This window comes from Papio anubis, chromosome 6, assembly GCF_008728515.1.
Source record: "Papio anubis isolate 15944 chromosome 6, Panubis1.0, whole genome shotgun sequence".
NCBI classification, from domain to species: Eukaryota; Metazoa; Chordata; class Mammalia; order Primates; family Cercopithecidae; genus Papio; species Papio anubis.
In genome coordinates, this window is record NC_044981.1 from 16303958 (window position 1) to 16331314 (window position 27357).

General features: G+C 44.8%; 2 protein-coding genes across 14 annotated transcripts in view; one reads left to right on the plus strand and one right to left on the minus strand.

The window, feature by feature from the left end:
- Positions 1 to 3621, plus strand: part of GMPR (guanosine monophosphate reductase) — a 48489-nt gene extending 44868 nt beyond the window's left edge. For both annotated transcript variants that reach the window (XM_009204482.4, XM_003897089.4), the window contains exon 9: positions 3085 to 3621. In XM_009204482.4, the coding sequence (XP_009202746.2) occupies positions 3085 to 3265 (181 nt within the window). In that variant the 3' untranslated portion in view covers positions 3266 to 3621. The remainder of the gene's footprint in view (positions 1 to 3084) is intronic.
- Positions 3622 to 7462: 3841 nt separating this feature from the next.
- The window catches only part of ATXN1 (ataxin 1), a 456230-nt gene continuing 436335 nt past the window's right edge, over positions 7463 to 27357 (minus strand). For all 12 annotated transcript variants that reach the window (XM_017957607.3, XM_017957606.3, XM_017957605.3 and 9 more), the window contains one exon: positions 7463 to 15242. In XM_017957607.3, the coding sequence (XP_017813096.3) occupies positions 14712 to 15242 (531 nt within the window). In that variant the 3' untranslated portion in view covers positions 7463 to 14711. The remainder of the gene's footprint in view (positions 15243 to 27357) is intronic.

The following is a 27357-nucleotide window of genomic DNA, read 5'->3' on the forward strand; positions in this document are numbered from 1 at the left end:
CTCCATAGAGCCTACTGTTATTCTCATCAGGATTAGTGCCGACAACAAGCTATACAAAACGGGGCAGGACCAAAGGTCCTCCATCCACAGAGGGAAGCTGGCTGTGAATCGGCTGGTTGCTTTTCTCCAGGAAACCTCAGGCTTCTCCCTCCAGTTTTCAGACTCTATCCCGTGCTGGAGTGGAAACCTAAGCCCTCCCTGGCTGACACCCTTTATTTCCTACCACTCATTCCACACCCAGAGGGTCATTTTGAGGACCTGGGATTCAGATGTATTATATAAGGTTCATATCAAGCTAGCAGCAAAATCTCAGAACTCCACTGAGATTTGTAGGTAGGGGGATTGGGGGGTGGGGTGTATTCTACCAGAGTTCTGTTCTTCCGTGGGGTTCTAGCAGACTTACTTCAGTTCTCATTCACCTCAGTCTCTTTCTCTTTTGGTGGTGAACCCCAATAAAGATATTATAATATGGGAAAAGCAGGATGGGAAAGATCGATGGGGACTGCGCCAATCAGAAATGAGAGATGCACTTCTTCCAGGTAGTCCCCGAAGCCCTATTTCCCCCACGCGGTCCCTGATAGAGGAGGAGGTTGCACGGTTGGGTAAGGAGGGGGCACTAAGCTGGACCTATGGCCAAGAAGCTTTGTGCTTTACCAGCAACTGTTGTCATCATTCAAGGGCCTGCATGTGTCTCCTCTGTGCCAGAATGTAAGTGGAGCTTTCATGGGTGAGCAGCAGCTAGGTGCTTTGCCTGGAGTACCTTTTTCACCCTCGTGGCTGCATCTTTTTTGGGTTCTAAAAACAATTATAGAATCGGGAAGGCCAGAGCAGGCTATGGCACAAACAGAAGCCAGAGAGCTGAAAGAAAAACCGTCTCCTGTAATTTCAGCAGTGTTTAGATATAACAGAAAAAAAAAAAAAAAGATTCAGCAGTAGCAAGACTGTATTCTGGAAGTGGATTCAAATCTTTAACCAGGAAGAAAATTGCTGAGAAAATTAGAACCTTAATCCGAAGGCTGCAGCCTGAGCCCTGCAGGCTGTACCTGTCCTGCCTGTCTGTTTCTCAGTCTCAGTCTCTCTCTCTCTCTCTCTCTCTTTTTCTCTCTCTCTCTCGCGTGCAGTTTTCAGCCTCATGACCATGATCTCATCATGAGAATGCTTCCTGACTTTCACAAATTACTTATGGCACAGTTATGTACACACTGCTGGTTCTTTCCCTATCATTTCATTCTCATGCTGTCCCCGGGAATGAAGTACCTTCATTTTACAGATGAGCAGACTTAAGCATCAGCAAAAAATGAGCTCTAGATTCACACCAGTGAGAATCTAGAAATTTCCAACAAGCTCCAGGAAGGCCATGGAAATATCTTACGAAAACAAAATGTCAGTCATTGCAGGCACATGTGTACAGACACCTGTCTGGGGTCACAAAGTGCTGAGCCCTGAACTGTCCTGGGTATGGCCAGTGACTTTGGCTTCCTGAGCTTGGGGCTCTACACTGGCTGATGGTTTAAGTAGCTAGATTTTACCCAAGGGTAGTCCGGCCTGTTCAGCGACCAAGAGTTAACCCCCTTTTGAAATTCTAGGTAACGAATGTCTGGTCAAGAGATGCTCTTCAAGGCAGGTGGATCACCTAAGGTCAGGATTTCGAGACCAGCCTGGCCAACATGGTGAAACCCCATCTCTACTAAAAATACTAAAATTAGCTGGGAGTGGTGGCAGGCACCTGTAATCCCAGCTACTCAGAAGGCTGAGGCAGGATAATTGCTTGAACCCAGGAGGCAGAGGTTGCAGTGAGCCAAGATTGTGCCACTGCACTCCAGTCTGGGCGACAAATGCAAAACTTCATCTCAAAAAAAAAAAAAAAAAAAAAAAAAAAAAAAGAGAGAGATGCTCTGATGCTTTTTTTCAACAGCTGAAGAGAATGGCTACAGAAGGTTCCAGAATTTGGGTACTTGTTAGAACTTGCATGACCCTTAGATGAGAACTAGAGTTTTGCCTAGATTTCAGATTTCCTTCTGGTAATACACACATGTGTAATATACACACATTCTGGTAATATATACATGTGTCTGGACCACATCCCCATTTTGCAGTAAGGGGACATGACCTGTATTACCCAAGTAACAATCAAGCAGTGTTACATGGTGGCCTTGTGAAGAGAGGGACATGGGCTCAGTGGGGACAGTGAAATGTTGCTTAGTGTTCACGCCATAGGCCAGACCTTCTGAATTTCTAAATACTCCTCTGAAAATGTGAAAGATGCTATCCAAAGCCTGGAAGCCTCTGGTGCTCAGACAGGTCTCGGTTCTCCTCTGATTCCACCTTGCTTGGACCCACACATGTGCAGGGCGATAGGTGTAGTGACCTGTAAGAGAACAGGGAGGCAAACTGGGAGTGACTGGTGTACCCAGCAAAGCAGAAAGACAGGCAGGCTATCAGAATGGAGCCACTTTAATGAAATCACCTTGCTGGTGATTTCCACGTAAGCTAGTAGGACCTGAGTTACCCATTTTATGTTCTCCTCGTCCTGGTCGTCCCCCTTGAAGACACTTGGTCTCTGATCTTAGAGCAGGCAGGAGGTGAAGCTCTAGACTTTTCCTGTTGTTGTTCAGGAGGGCAGGAGGCTGTTTCCAGGGGGAATCTGCCAGGGCCATTCTGGGGACATTTTGGGCTCCTGGTTGTTGGGAAGTTGGTGTGCGTGTTGAGGTAGAATAGAAGGGTAAAGGTGGATTCTGTTAGGGGCAGAGGGGAGCACGTTGCTGGAGAGAATGGCACAAAGCGGGGTGGTATGGATCCCCAACTCCTTCACGTGCTACTCACCAGGACTTCCCTCTCCCCAGCGTGCAGGACAGCCAGCAATGAGCCCGTGCCCTTTGGGTGGGAGGAATGTGTTCGCCTGAGATGCTGGTGATCACGCTGGCACTTGGTAGAAATGTGGGGATGGGGTCAGAGGGTGGGGTCTGGTTTTCTGAGTGCCTTGGGGGCTGCAGAAAGTGCTGGAGCTGGGAATAATTCTAACTGGGCTCTTAAGGGCATGGGGGTGGGGAACTAGATAAAAAGAAAACTTATTTTGTCTTCCAGAGCCTCTGAGGGTAAGACTGTGGAAGTGCCTTACAAAGGAGATGTGGAAAACACTATCCTGGATATTCTCGGGGGACTGAGGTCCACGTGCACCTACGTGGGGGCCGCCAAACTCAAGGAGCTCAGCAGGAGGGCAACGTTCATCCGGGTGACCCAGCAGCACAACACCGTGTTCAGCTAACCCCGGGAATGAAACGGCGTCTGGCTCGAGTGGAAGCATCCAAACCTGCTTTTCCCATCTCCCTCCTACTCTGTTCCGTCAGAGCTTCTGGCTGCTCCCGAATGGTGGAATGCTGTGTCCTCTCTCCAATCTCCTGCTGCCTGGAGGCTTCGGGGCTCTCCCGCCTGCCTTCTCGGGGCCCAGACACAAGGCACCGATTTGGCCAACATCAGAGCCCTGCTGCCCAGAACTCACAACCTCATTGTTCAAACCAACACTCGCACCTTTCTTTTTCTCTTTCTCTCTCCCTTTGTTTGTTTTTCTTTCTTTTTTAAAAGAAGATGGTTTCACTTTAATATAATGCTATTAAGACTTGATGGAGTTGCTGGAGTTTGTACTTGCAGGAGTCAAGTTGAATGGTTTGGGATTTGTTTTGCCGTCTTCCTGGACAGGCCGGTGGCAAGCCACTCCTGGTGATTAGCAGACAAGTCACCTTAGGAGGGGCAAGGAGAGGAGGATGGTGCGGGAGCCGGGGGAGGACAGTCCAGAGTCAGAGTAACTGGCATCCCCTATCTCTAGCTTTTGGTTGTTGCAAAAGAACGAAAGCAATTAACTGGACAGATGTAACATGAATTGTTTTCCCAGCTGATACTCACAAAGTTAGGCCAATGTGTTTTCCCCGCAAGTTTCATTACACGTGCTTTTCAGGGTCAAGTCATCTGTTGCTATCAGTTTGCCGTGGCTTTTAGGAAGCTGTCCCTGTCCTGGCTTCTCATTTCGTTTTGTTCTCCTCCATCTTTTTTTCCCCCCTTCTCAGTCCCAACTTGTCTGTCTTTGAAATTCCACAGGATGTTTTATGGGAAGGTTGTCTCCCAAGAAATTAGCAGATGGAGTCACACTGAAAAAGAGCCAAAGCTCTTCGATCAGTGGCATCCTAAAAGGCATTGGTTTGAGACATGAGTTAGAGCCATTCCCTCGGTGTGCCAGTGAATCCTTTCCCCGGGGGAAGGACCACAGGGCACTACTGTATACGGGTCAGTTAACGGGCTGGGAACAATGACATTGTCTTGGAGAACTGGCCTCTGCAGCTGACCTGCAGCAGCCCACCAGGATGCCTGTTTAAATAGTGAACACAGAAGAAGTGATGACCGGCCACTTACCTTTGGCGTATTGAGTTCCAGGCCTGGAAAGCGTATGTAGAGCAGGATGTTTTACTTTACTTTTTAAGGCTGAAGAGCAGGTACACAAGTCAGTTTTCTTTGGTAAAGGCAAGCAGTGACCCTGGAGTAGAGAAGATCCACAGGGTGCTGCTGTGCCAGGGTGAATGAATGGCCTGATTGTCCATGGTGACTGACGGCATGAGAAGGGTCCAACCAGAACTGTCACACTGGGATAATACCGGTCCACTGCTGGTCCTTTAAGAATACATTTAGAAATCCAGCCAGCAGTGTTGACTCCAATGCAATACTTTCCCCTGCTAAATCCATTAAGAATTTTTTTTTTTTTTTTTTTTGAGGCAGGGTCTCACTTGTGTCACCCAGGCTGGAGTGCAGTGGCAGGATCACAGCTCACCACAGCCTCTACCTCCCGGGCTCAGGTGATGCGCCGACCTCAGCCTGCCTGCCACCAGGCCCAGCTAATTTTTGTATTTTTTGTAGACAGGGTTTCACCATGTTGCCCAGACTGGTCTCAAACTCCAGGGCTCAAGCCATCCACCTACCTCGACCTCCCCAAAGTGCAAGGATTACAGATGTGAGCCACTGTGCCCGGCCCATTAAGAATAATTCTTGGACCTATAGAAACACAAGGGCTGCACTTTGGAGACGGGAGGGCCAAGAGGCTGTTTAACATGGAGCAAGACGTGGGGCTTGGCTGCAGGCTCCCCACCATGCTCTCTGTGGTCCTGTCTGTGTGAGGTATGAGGCGCTCACGCTGGTCCTGTGGAAGGTGTGTTTTACACGCATCTTCAAATGTTAGTTTCTAACAGACTATTGCAAAATAAGGGAGAGGTGAAGGAGAGGACATCTTAAAGAAATCTATTAAAAATGGACCAGCAGTAGTAAGGGAGCTTCTTTCAGAATAGAGTGGTCAGGGAGGATGACACCCATCTGTTGGCTTGCAGCACCCTGAGGGCTGTGTCCCTTGTAGGAACACGTGCTGCTTTACCCATCTTCTGTAAAAACTTTGCAGACTGGCCCTTTGTTTCCACAAACTAAAAGCAGATTCTTAGCAATCCAAGTTTTAGGGAAGTGGAGACTGAGTAGTTACAAAGTCAAAAACTCCTCAGGACCATTTTGAAACAGAGGCTTCAGAAAGAGAACTTTTTTTTTTTTTTTTTTTTTTTTTGAGACCAAATCTTGCTCTGTCACCCAGGTGGAGTGCAGTGGCACAATCTTGGCTCATTGCAACCTCTGCCTTGCAGGTTCAAGCGATTCTCGTGTCTCAACCTCCAGAGTAGCTGGGATTACAGGTGCCCACCACCACATCCAGCTAATTTTTGTGTTTTTAGTTTTAGTAGAGACGGGATTTTGCCATGTTACCCAGGCCGGTCTCAAACTCCTGGGCTCACGTGATCCACCCACCTCGGCCTCCCAAAGTGCTGGGATTACAGGTGTGAGCCACTGCACCTGGCCCATAAAGAGAACTTGTAAGGCTCCATCACCCCTTGCCTTAGCAGGTTCATCTTTGCCTCTGAGAGGAATGGGACTGGGGGAGCCCACACTGGAGTGTCCCTTGGACCAGGTGTCCTACACGACCTGGACATGAAACATAACAGCCTTGCTGCCGACCCACTGGGCTTCCTGTGCCGGCGCTGGGGGAGGAGGAGGAGAGCCAGTGAACTCGATGCCATTCACCTTGGGCTGCTCTGGCTGCTCCATCTGAGGGCTCTGGCAATGCTTTTGATGGTTCAAGGCCTGCCCCACTGCAGCACCTGAAGCTATGGTTCCCCCGAATTGATTTCATCAGCTGAGGTAAGTAGCCCAGCCACTGGACCCCAAACTTGTCAGAACAAACAGCATCTCACACAAAAAGGGAAGGCAGAGATGCAGTCTGCTTTGCCAGGTTTGCCCACAGCACACAGGCATATTTGCCCGGGCTACTCTAGAGGACCTGGGGCAGGCCTGCTAGCCTGAACTACACCTGCGCAGCTCTGGTTTGCTGTGCGTCCTTTCACATATTTATTATATAATGTGTCAGGACCTCAACTATTAAGTAATCAGAGGAGAGTCCAAAACACCATCCCAAGAAGATAGTTCCTCCTTGGAAGTGAAAATGAATTTAACCCCAAGCGTTCTGCCACCTCTGTGTCACCTTCAGGCTGGAAGGATTTGAGGTGGGTGCAGGTGGTTCCACCTGGAAGCCACGGGTTCTTGAGGAATTATTTTCTGGCACAACTGCTAAGCCACATCTTTCCAAGACGGCCCAGTGCAAAGCTGTACTGTGGTACTCTTGAGGTAAACGGGGTTCCTCCACATGCTGAGAGACCTGCTCAAAGAGTTGGGTATGTTTTGCTTTTGAGGCAGAGTTTTGCTGTCGCCCAGGTTGGAGTGCAGCGGTATGATTATGGCTCACTGCAGCCTCGACCTCCTGGCCCCACGTGATCCTCTCACCTCAGTCCCCCAAGTAGCTGGGACAACAGGCATGTGCCACCACACCCGGTTAATTTCATTTTTTGTAGAGATGAGGTCTTACAATGTTGCCCAGGCTGGTCTCGAACTCCTGGGCTCAAGCAGACCTCCTGCCATGGCCTCTCTAAGTGTTGGGATTATGGGCGTGAGCCACTGTGCCCAGCCTGCTCGCTGAATTTCTAATAAGCTTGAATTATAGGAAATAAAAATAAATTTTCCACTTTCAGACCACTAACCAGTTTAGAGCAAATCTGTAAAGAGTGTATAGACTATGCCACATGAGCCCATGAAGCTACCACATGTTTAAAGACAAATATACCTCTTGTGAACAGCAGCGTTCAGCTAGGAGGCATAAACATGAACTGAAGAAACCAAGTCATCAGGTATGGCTGTGTGCCTTTTATCTTAGAACCTCATCTCACACATACTCTTCACCCCAAAACATCAGCAGCGAAGGCAATGCCTCACGTCACACCTCCCAACCTCCGACCTACCCAGGGAGAATTTGTGAGCGGGAGTCAATGAGGAGGAGGAATTAGCACTCTTTTCCTCTTCTTTGAGGACCCAACAGAAGGCAAAGACACACATCTGCAATTGGCACTGTTATTTTATTAGTACGAGTATACTGAAACAATAAACTTGTACTGGTATACAGACAATTTATTTAAAACAATTTTGTTCAAATTTTGAATCAAACATTGTTTTATTATAATAATGAAATAATTTCTACCTAGAAAACCTGCAAGCACCATCAAAGAAAGGGACCATAAAATTCAATAAACAGACTCGAGTGTATCCTACAAATAGACACACCACGATTAGAAAATAGAATATGAATTCTTCCATTTTTTAATATTTGTTTTAAAAAAGCTAGTGCAAGTACAATATTTTACACTGGAATTACAGAGAGTATGCACGCATATGGAAAAAAGTTCTCCTGTCACAATAAAAGCTCTTAACTATTATGTATGCACTTAAAATTTTCTTTTCAATAAGGTGCAAAACATCATTCCTTCCCTAGTTCTCCTCTGTACTGGCCATGTCAGTCTGGTAGTGCCCTCAACCCAAGTTCTGGTGTCTGTTTCCCTTGGCCTGTGGGAGGCATACGATTGGAAGTTTGGTGGGTAATGATCTGATATTAAAATATCCAGTGGTACGAGTCTCAGGAGATGGCTCTGGAGCCAGGACTCCACTGGCTGGAAATGAAGACTGTCTAATCTGAAGGTCACCACAAGTACTGACAGGACTGTCTTGAAACCTCCTTTCGGCTGACACTAATTTGGGTTAAGAGTTGAGCAGTTCAGGCTGGGGAGAGGAAGAAACCCCGCCAAAAAGGGCAGTATTCACAGAACCGAATGCACAAGTATCAAGTTCCAATGCACTGACTAAAGGATTTACCCCACTCCTGGACCAGATTACCAAAAGAGTAGGTAGTTCCTGTAAGAACCAGAGAAAACCTGTGCACTGAGCTGCTTGGTAACTGCTCTGAAGACAACAGCTTAAGCTAGTGTCACCTAATACTTGGTATTCTGGAGGACAGTATGTTATCTTGGTAAGGATTACTGTAAACAACGCTTCCAATGAAGGCCTTCAGATGGGCCACAGAAAAGGAGACAGGCTCATTGGCCATCCAGACAGCAAACAAACTAAAGGGAAAGAAAACGTGGGTGAAGCCTCCAATGTATCTGCAGTGGAAGACTTGAGTCCTTTCAGATAAGAAAAGGTATGGAAATTCTCAGAGATTGTTATTGTATAGATACTACCTGTTGGCCAAATGCACTTAATTTTAATACAGTTGAACCATTTGTATGCAAGTCATGAGGACATGAAAAACTGAAGCCGGTGTTCCCTCCCGCCATTACACAGGAGAAAGTTAGCTACCAGAACAATTGCCTTCAACGAGAAGGGAGGGGACGAGATTCTGAATTTAAGAATTGTAAGTGGGGTGCTTAATATCCCCACAGCTGTCCAGTTTCCACTGTCCGGCTTGATTTTTGGACAGGAATACTATTCTGAGAAGTAGATCTGCATTTATTTTGGCCTCTTTATATTCAATAAAAATCAAAATAAAACTAAAGTAAAATGAGGCATTTACACTGAAATCATGTTTTTACCCCCCCTATTTAAATGAGGTGTGGGGGGAAAGAAGGTTAAATAATTTTTTTCTTTTTTGTCCCCATAATGAGTCCTGTTTGATTGGTAGCCTGGATCCCTTGTTACAAACACTTCGTGTTCAAGATTATATTCTTTGGGTTTATAGGAACAGGAAGTGCTGAAAATGTCAAACATCATCTCTGAAGAAAAAGAAGTTGCAATGGCTTAAGAGTTTAGACTAAGAAGGGAGCTCAGAGAAGTACTTTCAGCATAGGAATGAACAGTATTCTCAAATCACAGAATACCGAGTTCCCCTCCCTCAGACGAGGGCTATGTGTAACAAAAAGAACAATAAGCATAGGTATAGTTTAAGAGCCTTTTACGTAGTAATTCTTCCAGGCCATAACCATACAAATCTGATCATTTAGACATGACAAATTTCTATATACAAAAAAACATGTAACTTTCAACCCTTCTCTGCTTTATTTATTTTTTTTTACAAACAAAGTATGAAACTCATTGTTTCAACAGATCCATATCTTTCAAACACTGAATGAATCATTTCGACATTCATTTTTCTTTTGTGCAATTTTTAAAACATTACCTGTACTCCTCAAAGTGAGTGCTTCAAAATTTTGTTTTCTTCAGCTTCTCAAATTAGGTGTACATTAAAAAAAAAAATTCCCACAAGGTATAGTGCTACAAGAAAAGATCCTATCAGTAAGGTAACATATTTGAAGCGAGGTCATCTATGTAAAAGAAATCTCAGCCCCGGAGTAGAGGTGTGCAAGTTGTTTGGAGTTTCCCTATGCCAGAAACACAACACGGTCCGTGGAAAAGAGAGGAAACCAACCCAACACAATAGCAGATGCATGTGCTTTATAAAAAAGTATATTCTCTGTATATTTATTACTTGATGTGTTCTTAAATTCTCTATTTCAGAAATTCTGGGTTAAAAACAAATGTGGAAGCAAAGGCCTCCACGCCACTTAAAAAAAAAAAAAAAGTGTAATTCTCTTTCCTTTCATATCACCACCGAAGAAACCGAATTGGGCCACGGAGTCTGCTGGCCCTGTTTTCACCTGGTGCAAATGGAAGTGCAAAGGGTTTCAGAAGGCAACAGACCAGTCTGTTGAGCTGCTTGTGGTTCATGAAACCGTAGCCATGACAACCAATACAGCTCAAGAAGCCTGGCCTTCGGTCCGAGAGCTCTGCTTCCTCACCCATATCTGAAATAGCATGGCATTAGTGTCTTCAAAAGCATTGGAGATTTTTCTCTCTATGAAAGAAACAGGTTTCCTTAGTAGTCACAGATGTTAAAGGGTATTGTCAATCGTTTCCTTAAAAAACAAAACAAAACAAAATCCAGAGCTACAACAACAAAAATAAATTTTGGCAACATATTTCAGTAAAGATGAAACTATGTGCAAAGAGTGGATTTTATGATTACTAGGAGCTACTGTTCATCTTGAACATGCAGCATTATATTGCAATCTATGCGGTATCTAAGGAGTAATCCACAAGATGCAGGAAATCCAAACATTCCTTGAAATTGTACAACCCTACTCCAGAGCAGTCAAAGTGCTGCTTCTGGACACATCAGTGTACCACACACACACCAGCCCCGTCCCTGAGTAAGAGGTGTGAAAGGTTCCGCAGAGTCCCTTTAGGGGAGAAGGAGGGATGCTGCCACTTCCTGGTGGGGAGAAAAACCCAACACACTCACCTAACAGAAAACATAGAGGCTCACAATTCCGAGTTAGAAATGGGATCAAGAACAACAACAGAAATCAAATCATCCCAAACTAAACTGGGTGAGTTAGAAAAAACGAAAAATTGACCGACATAGAAAATTATCCTGAAAGTCCAAATGAAAATGCAATTTGGATTTCCACTTTAAAAGATCTGAGGTAAGTGGCATCCATCTGTGTATCCCTCCCTCCCCCCTCTGCCCCAGTGTGGCCCAGACAAACTGCAATAATTCTTAAGTTAAACATTCTAAGGAACAGTCATTTTATATATTTAGAAATCCCTAGAAAGAGAGGTTCTTGTTTGTTGGTTTCTTATTAATAATATTATTATTTTTTTCTTTTCGCCCTGACTAATTTCTTGGTGATTGTGTTCCATTGTAAACGCAAAAGGCCTGCTGTTATTAGTTTAAAAATGGAAAACAGGAAAGAAAGAACAAAGGACGGCTGTCAGTAAATATTGCAAAGTGGACATAGTACAGAGGCACATGGCTGATCCTTGTAAGCTGAACGGCACCGAAGAATTTCTACCCCTGTCATCGTTAATGTTTGCTACACAGAAGCGGTGACAGAGGCTGCTCTGGGAGCCTCGGGGCCCACCAACGTCTGCAAACAGGAGGCTCCTGCCCTCTGTGCGTTCTTCCTATTTGAAGAGAAAGCTGCCACAAGGGAGTGGTGACCGTGGGTGGCAGGTGGTCCCCTCCACAGCCACTGGCCAGCACGCTCAGAACGCACACACACAACAGGCCACACTTCCCGTCCAGGCTCAGAGGCAGGGGCTCCAAGTCTCAAGGACACAGACCCCAAGGAGGGGCCTGCCCACTCGCAGAAAAGACCGTGGAAAATGGGTTAACTCCAGGCTACATGGCTCCAGAGTGCGTCTTAGAAATGAATCTGCCTCCTTCCTCTCCACACTCCACATTCACTATTCCGTGTGGTGACAGGGGACACTGCGGCTCCTCCCCCAGGTCTCCTTGGCTGGCTCTTTCTGCAACGTGGCGGCAGACGCGGGGCTCCTGAAGGCTCCCCGCCCCAGCACTCAGCATCCGCAGCCGGGGAAAGGTGGGAAGCTCTCTCCCTCCTGGCTCCTTCCCTCCAGCCCTGCTCTGGCCAGAATGGGAAAGACCAACCAAATAAGGAAAAAGCCAAAAGGGAATGAGCTTTAACTATATAGCACACTGGTCAGACTCTATTGGCACAGAAAGTATTGCACATGCTAAAAAAGCAAGAGAATGAAATGGGACAAGTGTTTAGAAAGAACCAATTATTTTATAATTCCTATACCTGAAATAGAACCACAAAAATTATGATGATGTTCCTATTGCTCCAAACCACGTGTGTTTTCCCATCTTAGTGTTGGTTTAGTGGATCCAGTCAGTTCAATACTCGAAGTAAGCCAAAAGGTGGTGTGTGTTTTTCTGAGTCCACATGAGTTGTAAATAGTGATACTAATGAGAACAAAGTCTATGTGGCAGCCCGTATTCCTCTTACCATCAAAGGTTAAAAAACAAAAAGAAAAAACAAAACCTAATAATTGCAAGTGCCCTGAGCAGAATATATGGAAGATTAAGCAAGTTCTCTGAACAGAAACGTTTAAAAAATACAGCACTAAATAAGCAGTATGACTGCAAGAATGAACCCACCCAGCTCTCTGCAAGCATGCTGAGAGGGTAATGAAATTCGAGGAAAGTCAAGGAACTATTCTAGCTATTCTAAACCTATTCAAATGTTTTTGGTACACCCCAGAAAATGGTTTACAAAAATCATTAGTCCTGGTGAGCCTTAAATGTAAATGAATACTAGACAGCCAAAATGTGGGTTGATACCAGATTTTTTTTTTTTTTTAATTTGTGAAATGAAGGAAGTACTATTTTCAATGGGGTAAAAGAAAAATCAGGTATTTGTTTAGGTTAGTTGCAGCCATCCAAGTAAGAATATTTAAAAATTTCTCCCTACTTATAAAACTGTTTTTTTAAAGCACTTTAAAGATGCATTCAAAACCCACAAATGATATTTCAGATCTCTGGGAATGAAAGGTTTAAAAACTATGAAATACCCTTTCTGGGTTTGTACCAAACATTAAATCTTGATTTGATTTTGAATAGAAAAAAAAAAAGTCATTCTGAAAATAACATTAATAACAACAATAATAAAATAATTGTTTAAAACAAAATCTTGCTCACATATATAAATGTCTTTATGGAAAACTCTCTCAATGAATCTGAAGAAAATTCTCAGAGTTTCTAAGAGCCTGCTAAGACCTGGCTTTTTGTGACAGATGTGGTAAAAAGACCAAAATGAATTTTCAAAGGAACATAACCTTATAAAATGGCCTAGAGTTTAGGCAGGTTAGAAAGAAATTTTGCTACATTTATTTATGCTCGTTCAGTCCCCCAAACCTTTCCCACAATGTTATTGGATAAAAACTGCAGGAATATCACACAAATTATAAACTCAATATGTGCAAATCGCAAGGTTCTTTAAAAGTTCATCTTAAAAAGAAAAACACTGGACAAAAATGAGTATTCTCTTCTCCATCCCTTTTCTCTCAGTTTCTCTGCCAACTCTGCATATGCCTTGAACTGATTCTCAGACATCAAAGTGAAAAGTGCCTCCCGTCAGGTAGTACTTGGTGGTCATTTATTGTCACATACTAGTTCATAATTCACATTCATCCCTTTAAACCACATTGAAACTTTCAATATCTTGCTCTTCAGCAATTCTGCAGAGCTGAAATGTAGTTACAGTGTTGAAAAAAAGAAAGCAACTTAGTTTTTTTTGTTTTTTTTTTTTCCCCAAAGAGTTTAAAGTGAGATACAGTACTTGTTGAATGAGAGACCAAGATGCTTGGTAATAAAGTGTGAACAGTATTTTTAAATGCTTAAAGATAGTAATATATGCTCATCTTCAAAATCTAATTCCTCATGTCACACTGGAATCTGAAAAAAAAAAAAAAGTGGCACCCGAGTTGTCCATAGTCATGAACTATAAACAGTACTAGAGTTCAAAGACAAAAAGATTTTGCAAACTCAACGTGAAGAGCTTCTGTGGCTCTCACTGAAGGGCAGTTTGCATCTACCTCTTGGGAGTGAAGTCAATGCAATAACCTGATTGGTTTACCTAACACTGCACAGAAACCAGCGTGGGTGTTCGCTCTCTCCCCCGCCCCCACCCCCAACCCCCCTTACCCCATGTGGGGCCATGACAGCAGGGGGCTTCCCTGTCCACCACAACACCCCGGTGACATCGCTGCACTAGTAAAAAGCAGAAATGAGATCCCGCATGTGGCAGTTGCTCTTTAAAAAAAAAAATATATCAGTGCAGTCAGGCCCCATAGGGGGAAATATATATCTATACAATTAAAAGTTGCTTTTATTGTAAAATAGGTTGGAGAGAAAAATGTTCTTTTAAATGGTTAACTTTCCAAATCTGCCGTCTGACGTGCCTCCGCGATGCCCTGAAGCTGGGTTCCTGATGTTGATTTTGCACATGGGAACCCCAGGAGGACACTGCTCTGAACACCCCGTCCCATGCCGATAGCAAGAGAGTGAGGCAGAGGGAGGCAGAGAAAAAGAGACCCTCACTCGCCGCCACAGCGCCTGTGCACCCCCACTTGCGTGCACCCCTGCACCCCTGCAGGACCCTTCCCACGGGACTTTTCTCCTGACACTAGCGGGAGTCAGCGCCCTTGGCTGCTTCTGGGCCGCTACAAAAAGCAGGCGCCGTGGAGCCCGGTTCCTTTCTTCCCCGGGGATGCGTGGAGCCCTGACCGCTCCTGCTGTGCCCTTCCTCCCGCCCGCTCACTGACAGACACTCGTGGAAAAAGCATATGCACCAGTCTCCTGCGACACACCTGCTGTAACTCTAATGACAAGGTTAGAACAGAAACCTAAAATAAGAGGATAACATGTAAATACTGTGTTATTTAGCCTACAGTACAGTAATCTGGATACAAATGATAAGGGAGAGCCACGTTTCCTTTCCCCCACGCTGCCTCTACTTGCCTACATTAGACCGGCCTTCAATGCAAATCTTAACCTCCTGAGGAATTAGAGAAGGCTTAGGAAGAGTCAAAGGTGGTTCGTCTTCTGACTTCTCCAGTTTGCGGCTCTCCGGCGCTGACCACCTCCTCTTCCTCGTGGCCGGGGGCTTGCTGGGTTCTATTTTGGTGAGGAAGGGCGCTGCAGGCAATCCCATTTTCTCTGGAAACTTCAGTTCGCCATTCTCAGAGAGCATCTGGGCACTCCCCTGGTTGATTCCGTTTTCCTGCTCGGCATACCTGTGTCTGCTGCCCGCCAGGCCGTCGGCCTTTGAGTGCTTCAGCAGGACGCTGGCGGGATCCACGGGCTGGCCCTTTTTAACAGAGCCGTTCTTCAGGTTCTTGAGGGTAAGCGAGATGCACACATCCCCAACTGAGAGTTTGGAACACGGCAAATCAAAGAGCTGGCTGGTTCTCTCCGGACAGCAGGATGACCAGCCCTGTCCAAACACAAAAAAAGGATACTCTACCAAAACTTCAACGCTGACCTGTGGAAACAGGGAGAGACAGAGAGAGGAAGAAGGAAGGGGACAAATGAAAACATTTTATTCTTGTTTGATTTTATGCACACACACACACGTATGAACTCACACATACACACACAGACACACACAGGCTGAATGGGGGGAAAATGACTCAGTTTGCAAACCTCCCTCTCCCACAGTCACACCCTATAAATGAGGCTCTTCACTTTGGGTTGTACCTGTACTTACCATAGACAGAAGCCAGTGAAAAGACCATCAATATTCAAAATATTCCACCAAGTGTTAGCTCTATAGCTGGTCTCTGTTAGAACCAGTCAATCAAACCCCAGCAATGACAGAACACCCACTTAGCTTTCAGCACCGAGCTAGGCTCTGCGGGTGGCTCAGAAGCCCAGCATGGTCTTAGATTTTATGAGCTCAATGGACAGCTGTTATTATCATACAGGACAGGACTAAACAGGGATCAGAGTGAGACTGTAGGTGAGTTCCAAGAGGCAGGCATGATGTGTTTATCATTGAGTCCCCAGGCCCTAAAAGGATGCTTGGTGGCAGGGCACAGTGGCTCATGCCTGTAATCCCAGCACTTTGGGAAGCCAAGGTGGGTGCATTACTTGAGGTCAGGAGTTCAAGACCAGCCTGGCCAACATGGCGAAACCCTGTCTCCACTAAAAATAAAAAAAATTCGCCAGGCATGGTGGCGGGCACCTGTAATCCTAGCTGCTTGGGAGGCTGAGACACGAGAATTGCTTGAACCCAGGAGGCAGAGGTTGCAGTGAGCTGAAATCGTGCCACTGGGCGATCTAGCTTGGGCCACAGAGTGAGACTCCATCTCAAGAAAAAAAAAAAAAAAAAGGTCAATTTTCAATATCCTTTCTAGATATAGTAGACTAGGTAATTTGGACCAACCCTTCTTCTGAGGACAACTAAAAACTCTGAACAAAAATGTAAGCAAACAAATAAATTTAAAAACTCTGGACAAAATGTTTAAACTTTTTTTCTTATAGTACTGGACAGCAAATAAGATAGTAAAAAGGCCAGGTGCGGTGGCTCATGCCTGTAATTCCAGCACTTTGGGAGGCCAAGGCACATGGATCATCTGAGGTCAGGAGTTTGAGACCAGCCTGGCTAACATGGCAAAATCCCGTCTCTACTAAAAATACAAAACTTAGCCAGGTGTAGTGGCGGGCGTCTAGAATCCCAGCTACTCAGAAGGGAGAATCGCTTGAACCCGGGGGACGGAAGTTGCAGTGAGCCAAGATTGCGCCACTTTATTCTGAGGCCAGCCTGGCCAGCATGGTGAAACCCTGTCTCTACTAAAAATACAAAAATTAGCCAGGTGTGGTGGCAGGTGCCTATAATCCCAGCTACTCGGGAGGCTGAGGCAGAAGACTTGCTTGAACCCAGGAGGCAGAGGCTGCAGTGAGCCGAGATCGCAGCACTGCACTCCAGCCTGGGCGATAGAGCAAAACTCCATCTCTCTGTCTCTCTCTCTCTCTCTCTCTCTGCCTCTCTCTCTGTCTCTCTCTCTCTCTCACACACACACACACACACACACACACAAAGTCCCTGGGTTGCATCAGGAAAGCATGATGGCCCAGGCAGTTGAAGCTGGTGTTAGGGGCCTGTTATCTCCTGAAGACACTTGAACATTCCAAAGTGGAGCAGTTGGGAAACCAACTGGACTTTTGATAATGTTAAGAGCATAGGGAAAAGGTAATGAAGTTCAGGGTACACCAAGGGAGGGTGCTCTCTGGTGAACCCCATTCTTTTCAGTTGTGACCCCAAAGCACTGTCCCTTAGAGGTGATAGTGAACCACAAGCCAACAGGCCTTTCAAGGTCTCAAGCTCAGATTTGACTCATCTGAGTTCCTAAAACTGGATTAAGGTCTTGAATTATTTTCACAATTTTGCAAATAAAAGCATTCAATTTAAAAAGGGGAGGTGGTGGTCATGAGGAGACCAGATAATATGTATACACACTAATAAAATATCAGATCTTAAAAACAGATGCTCCAGGGCTTCTCATATAGAGTCATACATACAGACTTTACAATGACTATGCTTATAATATTTAAGAAGATTAAAGACAGCTTGAGAATTTTGATAGGAAACTAGGACCTGTTTTTAAAAGATCCATGAAGCCAGGCATGGTGGCTCACGTCTGTAATCCCAGCACTTTGGGAGGCTGAGACGGGGATGATCACTTGAGGCCAGGAGTTTCAGATCAGTCTGGGCAACAAAGTGAGACCCTGTTTCTACAGAATTTTTTTTTAAAAATAGCCTAGTGTGGTGATGCGTGCCTGTAGTCCCTACTACTCAGGAGGCTGAGGCAGGAAGATCTTGAGCCCAGGAGTTAGAGACTGCAGTGAGCTATGATCGCAAGATGCACTCCAGCCTGGGCAACAGAGTGAGACCCTGTCTCTAAAAAAATTAATTAAAAATTTTAAAAAGATCTATGAGAATTATAGAATTAAAATATATACCCATTGAAATCAAGAATGCAATGAGTTTTCCAGTTGAATAGATATGGATTAAGAAAGAATTCATGAAGTGGATTCTCTAATTAGAGCTTTAGAAGAGACTCCACAGAGTGAACATAGAGACAAAAAGATGGTTAATATGGAGGAGAGGGTAAGAGACAGATAAGATAAATTGAGAGGGGCTAACAGACACACAATTTGAATCCTAGGAGGAGGAAGAGAGGGGAGGTAACAGGGCAGAAGTAATATTTGAGGAGGTAATGGCTAAGAATTTTCCCACACTGAAGAAGGATAGTAAAACAGTTTCAAGAAGGCCTAGCCCAAACAGGAAAAATAAAAAGAAATCCTCACTGAGGCAGATGAGAAATAAATTGCTATAAATCAAAGACATCTTGCAAACTACACAGGAAAAAAATATCATTAAGTCTCTAGAATAGGCTGGGCATGGTGGTTCATGCCTGTAATCCCAGCACTTTGGGAGGCCGAGGCGGGTGGATCACCGGAGGTCAGGAGTTTGAGACCAACTCGGCCAACATGGTGAAACCCCATCTCTACTAAAAATATAAAAATTAGCCGGGCATGGTGGCAGGAGCCTGTAATCCCAGCTACTTGGGAGGCTGAGGCAGGAGAATCGCTTGAACCCGGGAGGCCGAGGTTGCAGTGAGCCAAGATCATGCCATCGCACTCCAGCCTTGGTGACAACAGAGAAACTCCATTAAAAAAAAAAAAAGCCTTTAAAACAAAATACATATTACCTCCAAATAAGCAACAACTGAACTCACACTTTACATCTCAACAAAAATAATGGAAGCCAGTAGACAATGGAAATAATGGAATATCTTTACAGTGCTAAAGAAAAATAATTGCCAATTGAGAATTCTGTATGGAGCCAAAAGGTCCTTCTAGAATGAAGGCAAAATAGAGACACGTTCAGACAAACAGTAATTAAAAGAATTCACCACCAACAGATCTGCATTATAGAAAATACTAAAAGGTATTCTTTAGGTAGAGAAAAAAACAAATCTAGATTGAAGTTTGTACAGGGAGGAATGAAGAGGAATGAAAATGGTAGATATGTGGTAAATCTAAAATAATATTGGCTATATGTAACAATATTTAAAATATTCTGTTTTTTTTTTGTTTTCTTTTTGTGAGAGGGAGTCTTGCTCTGTCGCCCAGGCTGGAGCGCAGTGGCACGATCTCGGCTCACTGCAATCTCCGCCTCCCGCGTTCAAGCGAGTCTCCTGCCTCAGCCTCCTGAGTAGCTGGGACTATAGGCACGTGCCATCATGCCTGGTTAACTTTTGTATTTTTAGTAGAGATGGGGCTTCACCATGTTGGCCAGGATGGTCTCGATCTCCTGACCTCATGATCCACCCGCCTCAGTCTCCCAAAGTGCTGGGATTACAGGCGTGAGCCACCGCGCCCGGCCTCTGTTGGATTTTATACACATGCCGACACACAAAACCACACATGCATAATTGAAGTACCAAAAAAACTTTAAAAGTAGTAAATTTCCACGGATTGTGGCTTTTCTACTTCATCTTTTTTGTCTCCTTTGTTAACTCTGATTGATACAGTTGTGATACACTTCTAGAATGACAGACTTTACTGGATCCACACATTGCATGTTTTTAGAAGAGACAACTAGAGAGTACATTCATATGGCAGCCTGTAAGCATGAACCCATACACCTGCGTGTATTACTGGGGGGAAAGTTTCATTGTTCTGGGCTAGTTTTATAATGTGAAGCAAGCTAAAAGTTTTTGAGTGCCTACTCTCTGTCAAGCTCTCAGGTACAAACTTTACAAAAAGTATTTTGTTTAATGTTCACAACAGTATTAGTATGGAATAGTATAGATTTTCCAATTTTATAAATTTTATGAATAGTCACAGAGAGATTAAGTCACTTGCCTAATGTCATAGCTATTAGCTGATGGGTTTAGGATTTTATCCCAGTCTTTGGCCCCCAAACCCATTTTCTTTTTTCTATGCCTCCTGACCTCTACCCTTGTGAGCAAAGATATTACAATGCCACCAAAAGAGATGAACTCAGCATTCCCACTACCCCGCAACAGTGGTGAATATTGCCTGAAATAAGTAGGATCCAAAGGCATGAGCTCATGGGCTTGTTCCATGGTACAGATAATTGTGATGTAGTGTCTGCCTTATAGCCACTCATACAATTCTAGTTACCCTGTACAAGTGTGCGACACTATTCCGTTTCAAAACTACATTTACATCACACACACAAACATATATGTGCATATATACATAGACAAATACACTTACAAGTGACTGTATCAGATGGGGATACCCACTGTATTCTAAGTAGGAGGACCGATCTGGAACTGGCTCCACAGATCCTCTCCCAAACCTTTCAGAGCCATTAACAACACAAACTGAACAGAAGGAAACCAATCCCACATCAAGTGGAGATTGTTTTGCTGTAAATCCAAGTTGTAAAAATAAAACTCTCAGGTGTTAATATCTATCTCGTAAGACTCTCTACCAGAGTTGCGGTTTGCTTATTCTTGACCATCACCAGGCAGAGGTAATGTGACATTCAGAAGACCAGAAACCTTATTTCCAAACATGTCAGCCTCTTTTTTGGTTCTGTGTGTTCCTGGATAACTCCCTGCCTCTTTGTTGGCAGACGGCCGGACACCTACCCATGGAGAGGCCCTTGGTGTGTGAGCCACATTATACACACTTCACAGGGCAGGCAATATTTAATTTTCTGAAAATAACATCTACTACGTGCTCACAGATAAACCTAGCTGAGGATTTCCACGTTACCAAGTATCTGTAGACTCATCAAGAAATGTCTACAAGCCCTTTATAACAGGTACTATAATTGATTACTGCAAAAGCCAGGACACAGATGCTCATGTTCCCCACTAAAGACTTCCTAATGTTGTTGGACGTTTTAAACCCTTTCATTATTTTCACATCTCAGAACTCCAAAGACACCACTCTTGTAATCCCAGCACTTTCGGAGGCTGAGGTACAACTGTGAAATAGCAAAAGAACGAACATAACTAACTTCATTTTTGTTTAAAGAGTTTTACCCTTTCCTGCATGTAGGCTAGGATAATTTTATAGCACCGAGATAATATACACAAACAACAATCATGTACTTTTAGAAACTAACTCTGGGATTAAAGGAGAAGTATAAAAACAACTAACTATATATTGTTAAAGACTGATAGGAGTGGCTGGGCACGGTGGCTCACTCCTGTAATCCCAGTACTTTGGGAGGCCGAGGCGGGTGGATCACCTGAGGTCAGGAGTTTGAGACCAGTCTGGCCAAGATAGTGAAACTACTAAAAATACAAAAGACTGATAGGAGCATTGTGACCTGACCAAGGACAAAGAGGTTCCCAACCTTCTCGAACCCTCACTGGTGCCCAAATGTCCACGGTCCTCAGTTGCCTCGATACCAACCCGACCAAGGACAAAGAAGTTCCCAACCTTCTCGAACCCTCACTGGTGCCCAAATGTCTACGGTCCTCAGTTGCCTCGATACCAACCTCCTTGTCTCCCCCATAGCCCCCTTCCATAAAAACCCTCCAACCAGCCTAAAAAATTGGAGATGGTACTTAATTTTTTACAAATTATTATTATTATTTCTTGAGATGGATTCTCGCTCTGTTGCCCAGGCTAGAATGCAGTGGTACAATCTTGACTCACTGCAGCCTCTGCCTCCTGGGTTCAAGCTATTCTCCTGCCTCAGCCTCCTGAGTAGCTGGGACTATAGGCATGTGCCACCACACCTGGCTAATTTTTGTATTTTTCAGTAGAGACGGTGTTTCGCCATGTTGGTCACGCTGGTATCAAACTCCTGACCTCAGATGATCTGCCTGCCTTGGCCTCCCAAAGTGCTGGGATTACAGGTGTGAGCTACGGTGCCCGGCCTGGAGATGGTACTTTAGAAGCCTAGCTCATCATCTTCTCAACTATGCTGGCTTTCCCAATAAACCTGCGTTTCCTCTCACCAACCTCATCTCTCATATTTGGCTTTTGAGTGGTGAGCAGCCAAACCTAAGTTCGGTTACAGAGGTGGGAGGGTCACTCGAGCTACTGCACCACTCCAGCCTGTGTGCCAGAGCAGGACTCTGTCTCTAAAAACCAAACCGAACCAAACCAAACTCCAAACCTCCAAAGACAGGCCTTAGAATTAAATGCTGTGGTGTGAACCATAGCTAGAATAGCCTACCAAAAAATTCATGAGAGAAAAGTGATGGAGAGAGAGAATATTTGAGATGTGCACTAAAATAAGATGATGTTAATGGATTTTTTGTTTTGTTTTGTTTTCTGAGACAGAGTCTCGCTCTGTCTCCCAGCTTGGAGTGCAGTGGCACCATCTCAGCTCACTGCAATCTCTGTCTCCTGGATTCGAGCGATTCTCCTGCCTCAGCCTCCTAAGTAGCAGGGATTACAGGTGCCCACCACCACCCCTGGCTAATTTTTTATATTTTTAGTAGACACGGGTTTCCCCATGTTGGCCAGGCTGGTCTTGAACTCCTGACCTCAGGTGATCTGCCTGCCTCAGCCTCCCAAAATGCTAGGATTACAGACATGAGCCACTGTGCCCACCTGGCCTGTTAATGGAATTTATGTTAACTTAGATAGACTTGGGAGATTCTTCTTTAATCACTTCAAAGCCTTCTCTTTGCTTCTTTTTTGCCTAAATTCTGCCTTTGCTTCCTACCAAAGGAGCTGTGTCACCCTGTGAAAAGATGCCACGACCAGCTATTAGCTGGGTCCATGAAAGCTGAGGTGGGAGCAGAAGATTATTCAGATAATCTGATCATTGTAGGCACATATTGGATAGCCTGCCAGCCCAATGCTAGTTTTCTCCTCACTAATTAGTGTGAACTATCTAGACAATGCACTTTCCCCTGCTTGGGGTCTGAATGTATGTGAAGGAAAATAACTTTTTTTCCCTTTCTTTGGGGAAAGTTAAAATCTTGTTGCACACATCTCAAATAGGTACACTCATGTATTCATAGCGAATCTATTTTTATTTTATAATTAGGTGTGTCATAAGGATATACACATTCTTAAAGGTTAACTGATCATTAACGGTTAATGAAGAAATCTCACTGAGGGATTTTTCAGTGAGAATATATATAATCAAATCGGTTGCTTGCAATTCCCTTGGAGAGGAGCCTTCTCCATCTCAAAACATGCTGTCAGTGCCAGCGGGGACTGGTTTGGATGTGAAACAGAGACGGTGTGATTTTGTAGGATGATGTCATCTTCAACTGGAACAATGAGTCTGTGAATTCCTTGAATTTAAGACTCATATGGGTGTTCCCTATGATGCTGACAGCTTCAAAATATTGTTATTATTATTATTTTTTTGAGATGGAGTCTTGCTCTGTTGTCCAGGCTGGAGTGCAGTGGCGCCATCTCGGCTCACTGCAACCTCCACCTCCTGGGTTCAATCACCTCCTGGGACTACAGGCATGACCCACCACACCTGGCTAATTTTTGTATGTTTAGTAGGGATGGGGTTTTACTATGTTGGTCTGGCTGGTCTTGAACTCCTGACCTCAAGTGATCTGCCCGCCTTGGCCTCCCAAAGTGCTGGGATTACAGGCGTGAGTCACTGCGCCTAACCTCAAAATAATATTGAGTGTTCCTAATGACACACGTCAGGCTTTGCAGCTTTAATAAAAGTTCAACAAGTACACACCACGCACCTGCGAAGTGTCAGGAACCTTAGAAGAGCACCTATGGGTTAAGACCTAGTTTCTTGCCTCCCACGAGGAGACAGAACATACATGCAAAACAAAACACTTCACAAGGGCACATCTGGACACCAGTGACCACGCTATCTGATGATGTCTACTCAGATGTCAAACAGGCAACTCAAACTTAAAGTGACCTAAAACACATCAGACCTCCCCATGTGCCCGTGCCCGGTGGCCATCCCATGTTCTTCCCCATCTCCATAAATGGTATCCCATTCTTCCGGCTGTTCAGTCAAGGACCCGGGAATCACACTTCCTTCCGCTCTTTCTCTTACATCACATACATCCCAATTATAAGCAAACTGTATGGGTTCCTTTTCCAAATACACCTAGAATGAGACTATTTTTCACTACCTCCACCACCTCTGTCCTGGCCACGCTGCGTCTCACTCGCTCAGTCACCATATGCAAGCTTGATGTGGTCTGCATGTGCACCTTACTCCCTACACCATAGCAACAGTGGTCTCCTTGCTGGTCCTTTAACCCCACTTGCGCCTTCCATCTGGGCACCTGCTACTCCCTCCATTCATTTGGAATCTTTTTTGCCTCACGTACTGTTGCCACCCACTCTCCTTCTCAGAGACAACTCCCCTGACAGCTCTATTTAAAATAACAACACTCTAGTTTCCATAGTTTCTCTTTTCTTTTTTTATTTTGAGATAGGGTCTTGTTCTGTTGCCCAGGCTGGAGTGCAGTAGCATGATCATGACTCACTGCAGCCTTGACCTCCTGGGCTCAAGAGATCCTCCTGCCTCAGCTGCCTGAGTAGTTGGGACCACATGCATGCACCACCATGTCCAGCTAATGTTCTGTTGATGATGATAATGATGATTATTATGTAGAGAAGGAGTCTTGCTATGTTGGCCAGGCCGGTTTCAAAACTCCTGACCTCAAGTTCCCTCTTGCCTTGGCCTCCCAAAGTGCTGAGATTACAAGCATGAGCCACCTAGCCCCTTCTCCTCTTTATACCAGGGATCTCCAACCCCCAGGCAATGGACCGGTAGTAGTCCATGGCCTGTTAGGTACTGGGCTGCACAGCTGGAGGTGAGCGACCATTCCCAACTGAGCTCCACCTCCTGTCAGATCAGTCGCAAGCATTAGATTCTCATAGGAACATGAATCCTATTGTAAACTAAGCATGCAAGGAATCCAGGTTGTGTGCTCCTTATGAGAATCTAACTAATGCCTGATGATCTGAGGTGGAACAGTTTCATCCCAAAATCATCCCTGTCCCTCTTCCCATCCTGTGAAAAAATCTTCTTCCATGAAACCAGTCCCTGGTGCCAAAGGGGACTGGTTATCTTCTTATGCATTCTTTTTTATTTACTTGGGTGAGACGGGCTGATCATGAGGTCAGGAGTTCGAGATCAGCCTGGCCAACATGGTGAAAGCCTATCTCTACTAAAAATACAAAAAAATTAGCCAGGTGTGGTGGCGGGCGCCTGTAAATCTCAGCTACTCAGGAGGCTGAGGCAGGAGAATTGCTTGAACCCGGGAGGCAGAGGTTGCAGTGAGCCGAGATCGCGCGATTGCACCCCAGCCCAGGCGACAGTGCAAGACTCCATCCTAAAAAAAAAAAAAACCTGAAAGAATAGTTCTGTTTGCCTTCTGTATGGAAAAACATTGCAATGGTACAACTGGACAACAGGGGGCAATAGAGAGACTGCCTGTCTTTTTTTTTTCCTTTTTCTTTTTCTCTTCTTTTTTTTTTTTTTACCAGCCAGAACTAAAGTGGGCTATGGCCTCCACCAGGGAGAGGAGCAGAGCTTTCTCCAGGCTGTGGCTTACCCGCTAACAGGCAGCTTTCTCAGCGGAGCCATAGCCACCTCACCTTGTCAGATGCTGAGGTCGTCATGATTTTATTGAATCATATACTTCAGTTATTTTCTCTCCACTCTCGTTCCTGCAGCTGTGTTAGTAATCATTAAGTCATTTTATGATCTTGCTGGGGTTCCACACATTTTTCAGAATGGTTTCTGATGAAATCTCAATGAAAATAAACTCATGGGAGCAGTACCACAGATAACCAAAGCATGTTACATAATGCCAGACAGCTCAGTAGAGCTCATTTTTTTCATCCAATAAATATATCCTGTTTCAAACACACTAAGCAGTATGTAGGGTAGCCTTTATAACTTTTCTTTCTTTCTCTTTTTTTTAGATGGAGTCTCACTCTGTTGCCAAGGCTAGAGTGCAATAGTGCAATCTTGGTTCACGACAACCTCTACCTCCCAGGTTCAAGTGATTCTCCTGCCTCAGCCTCCCAAGTAGCTGGGATTACAGGTGCCTGCCACCACACCAGGCTGATTTTTTGTATTTAGTAGAGACAGGGTTTCGTCATGTTGGTCAGGCTGGTCTTGAACTCTTGACCTCAGGTGATCCATGCACCTCGGCCTCCCAAAGTGCTGGGATTATAGATGTGAGCCACCGTGCTCAGGGATGACCTTTGTCAGCTTGAGGCCCCTCTGTCTTTCATCTCTGGATGCACTGTCGCCAGCACCTCTTGCTTTTGAGGGTGGACTGCCTCCCACCATCCTCCACTCTTTCCCTTCCTTTTCCTGCTGCTGCCAGCAAGCCCATTTGCTCATCAGTATGGTTATAAGAGATCTGCCTACTTCTTCCCTTCAGCCCCCTCAACCGACTCCTCTAAAACCATCACCTCCAACTCCCATTTGGGATGGAGGAACCAAGACAGGGAGACAACACAGACTCACTTCTGGGCTCATAATTATTTATTCAGTGTCACCTTCCTAATCTGACTAAGTGACTGGCTTTTAAGAAAAATTTTAGCTCCTCTGTATGAAAATTCAATAAAATTCCTTTTACCACTTAGTCAATAACTACTGTATCTAAACACTATGCACATACACACATATTTATGCTGTTTGATTGTATATTTCAATCTTAGATTGGTGCTATGTCTATATACACACATATGTACATATCACCAAAAACAAGATAGAAAGAAAACAAAGCGTCTGTTGTTTAAATATGTCTCCCTTTTCCTTCACAAGAGTCCCTGTTTTCACAAATTGCGAAGGGCATCTGTTTCACAAAACATTTTGTCGTGACACTATCCCAGACACACAAATTTCGCTTGTTGCTGGGAGCAATGAAATCTCTCATAAGCTCGATTTCAGTGAGTATGTCTTGTTTTTGGTGAAATTATTAAATTGGGTATTCTTTTGTCTGCAAGTGAAATTCTCAGTCTTGTTTTACCTGTAAAGGCCGGTCTGCTCTCCTGGAAGGCTAGTCTGCATGGTTACGTTCTCAGCATGAAAAAAATCAGAAAACCCTGTCTCAAGGATGAAGGGGGTAAGCGAGAGACCCGTTTACTGCAATGTTTAGAAATCATTAATAAAAACAGTCAAAACTCTTTGGCTGAGTGTAAGAATCTCTGTGAGTGTTCTATTTAAAACACTGAATCATGTTCACGCAAAGCCTGACTCAGTCCTTGGTGGAAGTGTTTCAGGGTTGTTCAGTAACAACCAGTAAACCCACACCCTAGCACCGGGATGCCTCCTAACACAAATCCCAAATTAAAAGCTGGGTTTTTCTCACACGTGGTAGCGTGGCTCACACGCTTGTGGGAAGGCCCTGTGGGGAGGCTCAGGGCTGGCCAGGAAGGACACAGTCCAGCGAGTGACCACAGCAGCTGTGACACGGAAGCCCTTAGGCACACAGGTTCTAGCTCACTTGCCTTCCTTTTCTGGGGCTTTAAAATGTGTGCCTTAGGTAGGGCAGAGTGGCTCATCCCTGTAATCCCAGCACTTTGGGGACCTGAGGTGGGAGGATCACATGAGCTCAGGAGTTCAAGACCAGCCTGGGCAACATGGCAAGACCCCATGTCTACAGAAAAATACAAAAATTAGCTGG